The following is a 12248-nucleotide window of genomic DNA, read 5'->3' on the forward strand; positions in this document are numbered from 1 at the left end:
ACTTTTTTTAACTTGTTATCTTAAAGCCTGTGAAGCCATCAGTGCAAAAAAGTTTATGCATTCAGACAAAACTGGAATTTCACTTATGGGGTATTCTTTTGTCATTCTCTTTGGGCCCAGGGAGGTAACATTGAAAAACACTTGTATGAGTTTTGCAATAATTCAGATCATGAAATAAAATAGACATTAATGCCATTAAGTGCAAATCAACCTGGTAAGGACTGAATGAGAAGACTGGTTCCTGTTCAGTAGGACCTGGCCACTGTCCTTCATTTCCAGCCCGGTGAGGAGATACCCGCCTGAGTTAAGGTACTGCCTGTGTGTTCTCCCGGCACTTGCTTTGCTTTGGGCTGCTGACCTGCGGGACTGTTTGCCCTCAAGGCCTGCCCGAGGAGATGATTGAAGTGATTGCTTGGGCCTGCAGTGTATGCTGCAGAAGATGAACTGGGTAGTTTCCTCTGCCTTTTTCTGTTTGCTGACTGAGTGTATGGCTTCACGTGTTTGAAGGGGTTGCTTAGACTCCCAAAAGGGTGACATAGAGTCCTTTGACCTGTGGTCACATGCTAACATGTAATGACGACACTTGATTGAGACTGCAGTGTTTTATTTGTCTTGGTGCTGAGTGCCTGAAGCTGATCTAATCATGCCTCAATCACGCCCCTGTGCCCAATCAGACATTCCGTCTGGCTTTCAAGTTTAGCTGCTAGAAAGCTTGAGAGGCAAGCATCTTTTTCCGGATGACAAGGCAACGCAATACTCATTATCCTTTTAAATGAACATGAAGAGATCACAATTAAAATGTTGAGACAGCAGAAAGCGTTTGCTATTTGATGACATCAAAAGAAATACCTTCCTATATACCACTCTTTTGGTTAATTGCTGAAAATAATTATAATGATAATACATATCATATTTTGGCTATTTTTTAAATGTGCCAGGTGTTGACATAAGCACTGTACCTAGTGTATTTTGTTTACTTTTTTTTACATCATCCTAACATATTATGACCATTTTACAGATGGGTATGCTGCTTTACCCCTCTGAGCCTCAGTCTCCTTCTCCACGAAGGAAGTTACAGGCAGAGCTGGACGTTGTCCCGCGGGGGAGTTTAATTCCAGAGTCCTTGCTTACACTGCTGTTCTTTAACTAATTGGCACAAATATGCCAATACATTCCTTTTACTGGTTTCCTTTCCTGGTGCATTTCTGGTAGTAAGCATCAATTGCAGCTTGTCTTCCACTCTTCGATAGGAACCAGTTTATTCTAAAACATGGTTGGCTGATGCTATGATGGTTCATTTCCAAGGCAGGATCTGTTGTCAGTAGATATAGACTGCAGCAAAGAAAGAGCTTTGTTTGCTGCTGAGAGAAGGTGAGCCCTGGTTTTCCCAGTGTAAGCAAGGATGACCAGCCAGCAGAGGCAATGAACTTGAATAAGCTCACCGCATCAGGTAGAGTGACTGTCCTCCCCAGCATCTGTGGCCTCCCCCGTAGCTCCTGCTGCCTTCACGCTGAACCTTCGGCGGCTCCCTCTGTTGGGCCTTTGCGTGCTTGCCTGTGAGTAACGGCAGCGGAAGTCGTGGCTGAGAGAGCCAACACTTCCACAGCTTTACATGAATTGTGCCATGTACCAACAATTTCTGTTTTACCATCTTCGCCCAAGGGGAAATAATAACCCTTTTGAGCCTTTACACTATACAGAGGCAATAAATGGACTAATTGACTGTGGCAATAGTTTTTCATTAAGCATATGAGTTTTTAGGCTCTTGGGGTAAAATAATCACACGAGTTGTCTCATTTAGTTTTTAAAACAATCTTCATCATCATTTCACATTCAAGTAAATAAAGTCTCAGAGATGTTAAGTAACTTGGCCAACATCACACAGCTGAGTAAGGGATGACGGCCAGATTGAAACCCTTGTCTGCAGATTCTAAACCTTAGAGAGGCTTGTCAGACTTATGTTCTCTGACTAGATGAGTATGAGTCCCACAGATTGCCAGCTGGTAGGTACGGTTTGGCTGATGAACATATTTCATTGGGGGACGGCCTTTTCTTGACGGTTGGGGAGGGGAGCGTTGCTGTCTGCTCAGGCCTGGGGGCTTCGCTCCCCCGGCTTTCCTGCCTGGCCCATAAAGATCCCGGGCTAATGACTCTGGCCTAAGAGTCAGGAACAGGCAGCTCACTCTCGTGTTGAGTGCAGAACGAAGATTCCACAACCACTTCTCCCCGGGATGCTTTGTGACTCTGCCAACACTTTAAATCATTGCTTGCTTTTAGTTTGAATCTATTTCCTCCCCTCTTACCCAGCCCTGTCAATATACAGAGCAACCGCTCAGCAAACTGTTCGTTTCCAAGAATACAGTTATCACGTCCTCCCTTCGCATTTTGTCCCTGCACCTTCCCTTTTGTAACCCTGTCTTCCCTTTGACATCCCAGGTGACTGACAGGTCGTCAACTTCTCTGGCTGGCTGCTGGTGCCTCTGCGCTGGGAGAGTGTCATCACACAGGAATTAAAACCTCAGCCTGGGCCGAAACCTGTTTGGCTCAGTGGATAGAGCATTGCCCTGTGGACTGAGGGGTCCCAGGTTCAATTCAGGGCAAGGGCATGCACCTTGGTTGCAGGTACATCCCCAGTGGGGGATGTGCAGGAGGCAGCTAGCTGGTCGATGTTTCTGGCTCTCTGTCCCTCTCCCTTTCTGTGAAAAATCAATAAAATATTTATTTTTTTAAAACCTCAGCCTGGGTTTGCTTAGCACCTTGACACTCACATGCATTGCTTTCCCTTGGGGATGGTCCAGTATTAGATTAAATTGGTGAAGAAACGTAAGTGTCCTCGATAAACAGACTTGGTAGTGGCACATTGATGTTTTTTCAAGTTCCTTATTGCCTTCATTTTCAAAGTTGGTTGGGGAGAGCTTTTACCAGTGTTGGAAGTTACATGTCATTACCATGTTCATTGTTGCTTAAAAAAATCATTTAAAATCAACTACTCACTCTGAATTTTCTTTTTCTTTTTCAGATGCAAAAGAAATAGTCTTAAAAGCCCAGATCTTAGCTGGAGGAAGAGGAAAAGGTGTCTTTAGCAGCGGTTTGAAAGGCGGCGTTCATTTAACCAAAGAGTAAGTCTGGGCATTTTCATCCCCGTCTGAGCCCACAGGAGTGGAAGGTCTTGCTGATGATGGACAGGAGCACCAATGGGAAGGCGGGGTGCAAGGTGGAGCTGGAGCTGGCGCATAGAGGGGACAAAGCCAGGAAGACGCTGGCACCGCCCATTTCCTTCTGCTCCACAAAAGGGTTTTCTTCACTTGGTGACCCTTTAGGAACGTTTCTACAAACCAATTTTAACCTCATCTATACAGTGCGACTCTTCTTTGTGTATTGTTATACGCTACTTCTCCCCTGGACTGCCATGTTTCATTCCAAAGCTGGCAGTGCCGCCACTCACACATCAAGCTCTGCTGGCCGCACAGCGCTCCTGTTGCAGACCCGCAGCTGCTGCCACCACCCGGCCTCCTGCCTCCTGTCTGGGCAGCCCAGGCTCCCTCCACTGGCCCCCAGCTCTGAACACAGCCTCTGCGTTCCCAAACTTTCATTTTCACATGCTTCTTACCCTCACCTGACCCCCCGCTGGCCAGTACCTTCCAAATTACCCGCCCTCAAGTCTCTGTTATTCAGCTCTCATCTAACCAGTGTGTTTCAGCCTTGTCTCTTTACTATGACTGTCATTTATTGAGGAGGGATGTAATAGGGGGTATCTTTCTTCCTCCCTCCCTCATTCACTCCCTCCCTCTTTTACTCCCTCCCTCCCTCATTCCCTCCCTCCCTCATTCCCTCCCTCCCTTTGATTTGTATTTTTGAACAGAAAGCCCCATGGACCCAGGCATGGAGGTGTGCCCTGCACATGTGGACATGAGAATTTAGTATGGACTCTGCTTTAAAATTACTTTCAACAGAGACATTGATTTTCTTTTCTTTCTCTCTTTCTCTTAGCCCTAAAGTTGTGGGACAGTTGGCTAAACAGATGATTGGGTATAACCTGACAACGAAACAAACTCCAAAAGAAGGTGTGAAAGTTAATAAGGTAATAGGAATGCTTCTGGTCATTTTCTGTGTGTGTGTGTTAAAAAAAGAAAGCCGTATTTCAGTTTTGGCAGAATCTAATTAATGCACTTTGGCAATGCGCCATATTATTTTTAAACCTCATGTAATCTGTTTAGTATGTAGTATGACTTTGAGGAGAAAGAAAAAGTGAGTGTAACAGCATGTTCTTCATTAGGCTCAGCATGTAGTGACAGTCGCCAGCCCTGTGTGAGCCACAGGCCACGCCCCAGCCCGGAGCACAGGGCGAGGGGCCCTCCTAGTGCTGGGTCAGGGCCCTGCCTGCTGGGAGGAACTGTCTCCCAGGTGACAGTTCCCACCGCCCATGTGTGTGCTTAGGGAAACTGAGGCAGCGCATGCTGGTTTTACTTTTCAGAGAGAGTTGAGTGGAAAGTTTTTGACATGATCAACAAGAAAATCACCAGCTTGTGGTTCTTGTGCCATGAGAGAGTCTTCTCCCTAGGGGCCTTGGAGCTGGAGGGAGGCTGGGTGCTGAGATCCTGACTCTCCCGCAGACATGGCCTTGCTGATGCTCAGATGCGCTCACAGAGTGGGTCCGCCCTTCTCCCTTCCACCGCCTCTCCCATAGGTGCTGGAACTGGTTCACATGCAAGCGCGTTGTTTTTGCTGGTTTCGTTCAGCCTGGCACACTACGTTGATTCCTTTTAAAGCTGGCAGGGAGCCGTTACAAACATGCACCTTCTTCAACATTTGTCCACAGAGGGCACGATTAGTATTTTTGTTTAAAAAATTTGTAGTTCTTTATGGCTAGGAGGATTTTTACATTAGAGTTTGTGGTTCTTTTAAAAAGCATATAAAAACACATAAAGAACAGTCACACTGTATAGATGAGCTTAAAATTAGTTTTTAGTAAGGTTCCTAAAATACCGGTGGTAAGTTCACTCTTGTAATTTGAATCATTACCAGGAAACTACTAGAGTGATCTATTTTTTAGTAGTTTTTTTGTTTCCCCTGATTGCAAAAGTGACTAATGTATGTAAAAATTCCAGTAGTACAGAAATAATAAAAATTAGAAGTAAAGATTCCTTGTATTGTCACCACCCAGAAATAATTGTCATACATTATTTCAGTCTTTCTCCTCTGTAAAGTGAGTCTTACCTCTTTTCTGTAACAATAACATTTCATATGCTCTAAGGAACATGCATTTTCTTTTTACTTACGGAACTGTGGACATCAGTCAGAATCTCAGATTATATTAGGTTTCTCAGTTTCTTTGAGAAGTTATTTCCACACATTCATACCTCTGTGCCCATAGGGTGTTTCTCTGAAGCTGTGCCTCTGGGTTAGAGGCTGTTGCGTGAGGTAGCTAGTGCTGGGAGCTGAGAAGCTATGTGTGCTCCGGGCCGCAGGGCCAGGAGAGGAGCGCCAGCACGGAGCACACCCTCATCTTACCCGACCCCGGTGTGTTGCTGGGAGCCTGTGCACTGGCACTCCTCCGGCCACAGTCCGAGCAGCTCACCTAAACCAGCTCAGCATCCAGTTAGGGTCAAGCACATTTCAAAGCTTTCTGTACCAGAGACAGCACAGAAAGGTTGCACTGGTGGTGTGCAGGTGTCAGACACAGATGGAGCTTTTCTGAAATGTATCCATTAGTAACTGAGCTGCTCCTGGAATGAGTTGTTAAAGCTCCATTTCCATCTCTCTGTTACAGTTCCTAAAATATTCTGACATCCCAGTCATAAGATGGCATAATAATGTACAGAATTGGCCTTTATATAAAATTTATTGATTTATATGTTGATAATCATCGTCACTTTCCTGGGGAAGTTCCTAAAGACCAAGCAAGTGCGTGTGAGCCAGCAGGGGTCTTCACACACAGATCTGATGGAATCCAGAGCACACCTGTCCACACTTTACAGGAATAAAAATAGAACTCCTGAAGGACAGGTACCCTAAAGTTGTAACATTGTGTTGCTTCTAAGAATAGCTCCTGAAAGTCACTAAATTTGTTCATAGACAAGCTCTGTGTTAGGAAGTGAAATTTTAATTAAATAGTCCTAGGTAATCCCAGTACCATATGCCAAGAAGCATTTTATACTATCTAATAAAAGAATAATATGCAAATTAACCATCACTCTGCCACGCCCACAACCCATGCCAGCAGCCAATCAGGAGCGAGTATGCAAATCAACACCAAGATAGCTGCAGCCACACAGTGAGCAGGAGTTTTGGGTTTCCTTGGTAATGGAGGAAACCAAACTTTTAGCAACCCTGGCCTGTCTAGGCCTCCACTCAAGGCTACAAAGTTTCAATTATAAAAGATAAATAAATCCCAATGAAAATGGCGGTAGCCACGGAGTTGGAGAGAGCAGGAGGCTTGAGTTGCCCCTAGCGATGGAGGAAGCCAAGCTTCCTCTGCTCATGGCTACAAAGTTTTCATTATAGAATATAAATAAATCCCAACAGAAATGGCTGCTGCCACCGAGCAAGCAGGAAGCTTGCCTTTGCTCAAGGCTATAAAATTTCAATTATAGAAGATAAATAAATCCCAACTACCAAGGCCTCCACTTGGGTCATCAGGGGGTGTGGCTGGCCTGCAAACTCCCACAGGCCCCTCGCCCAGGCCACCCCACACCCCAAGGCAACCCCCACCCTGATCCTGGACACCCTTCAGGGCATACCAGCTTGCCCCCAACCATGCACCAGGCCTCTGTCCTATCAGAGGAATATTCAAATTAACCATCACTCCAACACATAAGATGACTGCCCCCATGTGGACACAAGATGGCCGCCACAGATGGCCGGCAGGGGAGGGCAGTTTGGAAGGACCAGGCCTACAAGGGAGACCAATTGGGGGTGATCAAACCTGAAGGGGAAGGCTGTTAGGGGTGACCACACTAGCAGAGGATAGAAGTTGAGGGCAACAGGGCCTGCAGGGAAGGGCAGTTGGGGGGGGCCCAGTCCTGCAGGTGAGGGAAGTTAGGGGTGACCAGGCCTGCAGGGGACAGTAGTTAGGAGTGACCAGGCCTGCAGGGGAGGACAGTTAGGGGCAAATAGGCTGGCAGGGGAGCAGTTGGACATCAATCAGGTTGGCAGGGGAGTGGTTAGGGGGTGATCAGGCTGATAGGCAGAAGCAGTGAGGAGCAATCAGGATGGCAGGCAGGCGAACAGTTGGGAGCCAGCAGTTTTGTATTGTGATAGGGATGCCCTACTGGGATTGGGCCTAAATGGGCAGTCGGACATCCCTCAAGGGGTCCTAGATTTGAAAGGGTGCAGGCTGGGCTGAGGGAAAAATCCCCCCATGCAGGAGTTTTGTGTACTGGGCCTCTAGTATATATATATATACAGGCCTAAGCAACTATATGACCAATCGACTGAATGACCATTTGCTATGTCGCACATTGATCACTAGGGAGCAGACACTCAACACTGGAGCTGCCCCCTGGTAGTCATTGTGCTCTCATGGTGGTCCCTCACCCCAACCCACTGGCCCTGTTTGCCAACCAGGCCAAGGTATCCCATCCGTGCATGTGCATGAATTTGTGCATCGGGACCCTTGTATACTCATAAGCTACCATTTGTCACAAGAGAATTGGGATGAAGCCTCTGCTAAGGTACTTTATTTTTAACTGGACACAAATTAAATAAAAATTTGAAAAATAATTCTATATCCATTACATTGTAGCTTTTTAGATCACCATAAACGGGATGGAGCAAGAGTAGGTTTACAGTTGTAAGTACGGGGAACAGTTTTAAAATCCTGATTATTTATTAATTGTATTATTTTCCATACAAACTGCTGTACTCCTACTTTTGCCCCACCCTCTATTTGCCGCATGTCAGGTAATGTGGAACATAGTGTGTTTGTGGCATCTGGGTAGCTAGAAAGGAATGCTACTTAACCTGTAACTTCCTTTGTGCAACTTATTATTCAAGTACTTTTAGGAAAAGCAATGCAAGTACTTTCATTATTTCCACTCCTGAGACTGATTACGTATGAAAGTTCCTATTGTCTTTTAAAAATCTTCCAAGACGTCTATTACTATTCTTTTTGTAAGTTGATACAGCCTTTCTCTCCCGGGCAGTTTGAGAGTACTAATCAAAATTTTCCATATGAAGAATCTGATACCTAGCCATTTTCCTTTTAGGTACACTATCTGCAAGGCACTCAAACAAATGAGCAAGGATATACACACAAAAGTATTTACCAATGGAGCACTGTAGAAAAATTGAAGCCCATGTAAATGTCTGTCACTAGGGTTGTGGTTAAATACATACATATTGACATATAAGTACATAATCATAATGGCCTTGGAAAGATGTCTGAGTTGTAGAAAATTAAAAGCAAGAAGAAAGAAAGGCATTGGAGCACGTATAGTACGTCTGCGTGTGCAGGGTCATTCCACAGCGGCAAGACTTGCAGGTGCCCAGAAAAAAGGCCACAAAGGTAGTGGTGGTTCCCCGGCTGTGGCTGCTGTGTGGCGTTGTTAAGGTTGCCACAGCCCTGGACGCCCCACTTGTCTGCTGCCCAGTCATGTATGGGCAGCTCTTCGGAGTATCAGTGCCAGATGGTCTCGTGGCCAGGCTGGCTGCCGGGGCTGGGGCGGATGTGTGCCGCTGCTTTCATTGTCTCGTGTAGTTCCTTCTGGTGCCATTTGCATTGATTTTGAACAAGCAAATACATTTGTCATTTAAAGAAAGTAAAACTTGAAATACAAATGCAGTGAACCAAGAGACGGAGTACACAAACCTCGGAAGCATCGAGCACACTGGGAAAAGAACTCTTTGCCAACCAGACTGGGTTTTGCACCAGAGCAATTTGGGAAAAAGCAGAGTGGTCATACGGATGTGCTGTTCGAGTCTCAAATGACAACAGTAGCTGCTTGCCTGGAGTCTTCGTAAGTGGCAGGATTCTCGAAGAAGGAAACAAGATTAAAGTGGGGAGGTTCCTGGAGGCCAACCACAACCTGTCACTTGAGCACGTTGACAGGATTAGTTAGGAGGAGGATGAGCGTGTCACACGCCCAGAGCAGAGCCAGCGTGTCCTGGAAGCTAAGGCGCCGGGTTCAGGGGCCTATAAAGGAAGCTGTTTCACAGGTGAGGCAAGTCTGTTAGATATCCAAGTGGAAACTTGGAAACTCATCTGCCTTTCCTTCCTCCACCCTGGCAGGTGATGGTCGCTGAAGCCTTGAACATTTCCAGGGAGACCTACTTTGCGATTCTGATGGACCGGTCCTGCAACGGCCCCGTGCTGGTGGGCAGCCCCCAGGGGGGCATGGACATCGAAGAGGTGGCAGCTACAAGTCCAGAACTTATTTTTAAGGTATGCTCAGGTTTCCGGCTATTCTGTGTTCATCGATGGTTGTTGTAGAAGCTGTTAAATATTTAATGTGGAGTCTGAGGCTGCTGGTCATACATCTCTCTCTGGGATTGAAGGCCTGAGGATGTCAAGAGCTTTTTCTCAATAGCCATCCAGTTGAGAGTTGGGTAGAAGGGAGATATTCACTATGCAAGGTCTTTTTCTTTGCTTTCCTCGCCCTCCCTCCCTTCTCCCCTCCTTCTTGCCTTTTCTTCCTCCCTCCCTTCTTCCCTCCTTCCTGCCTTTTCTTCCTCCCTTGTTCCTTTCCACCCAGCCTGTCCCAAGAATTAATCAGTGGGAGCAGACTGTGCTGTCTCCACTTCCTTTTTGTTCCCTTTGCCCACTTAACAGTATATGATTAGAAAAGCTGCAAGGAGACCAGATGTAAGCTGGAGGTTGCCTGGATGTCTTCCAACAGCATCAATGTCAAGCAGAATCCTTCAAAAGCCCAGATTCTTTGTTTCTTTCAATCCTTTAAGTCTTCTTCCTTTTATTGATATCAAGATTAGTTTATAGCCCTGGCTGGTATCACTCCTTGGTTAGATCACCGAAGGCCAAGGGCATGTACCTGGGTCGCAGGTTAAGTCCCCGGCCCAGGTCAGGGCGCGTGCAGGAGGCAACCAAAGGATGTGCCTCTGTCACATGGATGAGTTTCTAGATGAAAATGTCTGAGGAAAATCCCAGCTAGCCAGCAAGTTTCCCAAGATCTCTAAGCTTTATGTTTAAATCAGTAAAATGAAAATAGGGTAATTGCCACCCATAGAATTGTGAGAATTAAATGAGGGGATGTCTTCTCGGCCTACCTCAGCTCTAGTAAAAAAAAAAAATCAAAAAAAAATCTAGGGCTTCCTGAACTATAATTTCAGGTTTTAATTCTGGGTTCTTAGTATTAGGAAAATCACATTAAGATTTCTAGCATAAATATTATTTCATTTAGAAAGTGATTTTGTTTTCCTTCAAAAAGTGGGACATTTATTTCTTGAACTTCTTTGTATAAAGCACTGATAGTTCGGTGATTGTTTTAGACTATTTTTACCAATGTTACATATTAAGTTAACTGCCTGGGACGTTAAATGGGAAACTTTACAGGCTGACTTCCATGTAGGTTTCCCCCATTTTTCAAAGTAGAGCTTGCCTGTGACACCATTTGTAAGCTGAAATGCTGGGACGTGAAGCAGAATTTACCTTAGGAGGATGCACACAGTGGCCTGAGGAAGCCCAGGGCGCACAGACCCATTTCCGGTGATGGAGGCTGGATGTGGGCGCGGTCCTGGGAAGGAGCTGGCAGGGCCCTCTCGCTGCCCAGGATTGCTGCCCCCAGGACTGCAGCAAACAAGCTCTGAGCACTATTTTTAATTTTGCCATTTTTTTGAAAAGCAGAAATCCTCTTTAGAATTTTTTGGTTAACAAAAAACAGATAAAAGGGAAGGGGCAAAGCAGACTTTTGAAAAGGGTGGGATACCCAGTTGGTGGGATTTAAAACAAGCCATTTCTGCCCTGGCTGGTGTGGCCATTGGATGGGCATCATCCCCTGCACTGAAAGGCGACTGGTTTGACCCCTCACTAGGGCGCCTGCATGGGTTGCAGGCTCGATCCCTGGCAGGAGGCGTGCAGGAGCCAGATCGATGTTGTGCTCTCACATGGATGTTTCTCTCTCCATCTTTATTCCTCTCTCTCTAAAAAGCAATAAAAATATTTTTAAAAACCACACAAGCCATTCCATTTACTGAATGTGAAATGATGTTCGTTTGTGAGCAGTTCCTAGTGTCTAGGAGAGAATCGCACGTGGAAAGCTGAAGCATGCATCATTTTTATCATTGATACAGTGTTTACATGTTAAGCTAATGTTTTATCTGTGTGACAAGCTCTGACCTTAGCAGCAGCTTTAGGCTGGAGAAACCTTACTCTGGAAGCCTTCCAAATGACGGCGTAAAAATTAACTGACTAAATGTTCGTCAATGCCATCTGTGTAGTAATTAAAAGTGAAACTGGCACCCGATTGTCTTGTCAGCATGCCCCCTGAAGAAGCACAGTTTCTGGAAAGGCTGTTTTATAGATGGTCTGCCAATTAAAACCTGCCACATAGGCAGCTGCAGGGGCCCCACTCAGAGATCTCTGGGAAGGTGCCTCGCTTTCATCTCTCATTTGCAAATAAATGCGAAGCTCTGGTCCTTTGAGGTTGTCTTCTCACTTGACTGTCTGAATTTTGTTTATTTTATTCATCTTTCACCAGGAGCAGATTGACATTATGGAAGGGATAAAGGACAGCCAAGCTCAGAGGATGGCAGAAAATTTGGGCTTCCATGGGCACTTGAAAAACCAGGTACTGAGTGATTGGAGGTCATTGTGTCTGACTTGTTTCAGAAAACATTGGAGAACTTGCTTATTTGTCTTCAATTACTGAGAAACAAGATAGGTTACTGTATTTTTCCATGCAGTTGTTTATGATGAAGAAAATATTTCTCTGGTGTTCCAAAAGAGGTTGTTTATGGTGTGTGTGTGTGTGTGTGTGTGTGTGTGTGTGTATGTTTGTGTATATGTTCATGTCTGTTTTCTCTCTAGGGCTCCAGGATAATCACAGAAAATTTTCTTTCATTTAGTTGGGTAGTATTCCTTAAAAAAAACAACAAACAAACAAACAAACAAAAAACCCCATGGTATTGCACTTTTTTCTTATCTTTACTTTTTCTTTTGATTGATTCTATTTCTGGATATTTAATAGTGACAATACAGCAAATCATAGAGAGTGAAGCAGAATAAAACTTTTAAGTATGTGTATGTTCCAAGACATCATTCACAACCACCTGAAATCTGCCTGAATGGGAGTCCT

General features: G+C 45.3%; 1 protein-coding gene across 2 annotated transcripts in view; it reads left to right on the forward strand.

Annotated features, from left to right (window-relative positions):
- SUCLG2 (succinate-CoA ligase GDP-forming subunit beta) overlaps positions 1–12248 on the forward strand; it is a 208714-nt gene that overhangs the window by 103601 nt on the left and 92865 nt on the right. For both annotated transcript variants that reach the window (XM_084901839.1, XM_084901838.1), the window contains exons 3-6: positions 3020–3119; positions 3991–4081; positions 9230–9382; positions 11652–11741. In XM_084901839.1, coding sequence (XP_084757965.1) covers positions 3020–3119; positions 3991–4081; positions 9230–9382; positions 11652–11741 — 434 coding nt within the window. The remainder of the gene's footprint in view (positions 1–3019; positions 3120–3990; positions 4082–9229; positions 9383–11651; positions 11742–12248) is intronic.

The sequence above is a fragment of the Pipistrellus hanaki genome (assembly GCF_964339955.1).
Source record: "Pipistrellus hanaki genome assembly, chromosome: 13".
Classification (NCBI taxonomy): domain Eukaryota; kingdom Metazoa; phylum Chordata; class Mammalia; order Chiroptera; family Vespertilionidae; genus Pipistrellus; species Pipistrellus hanaki.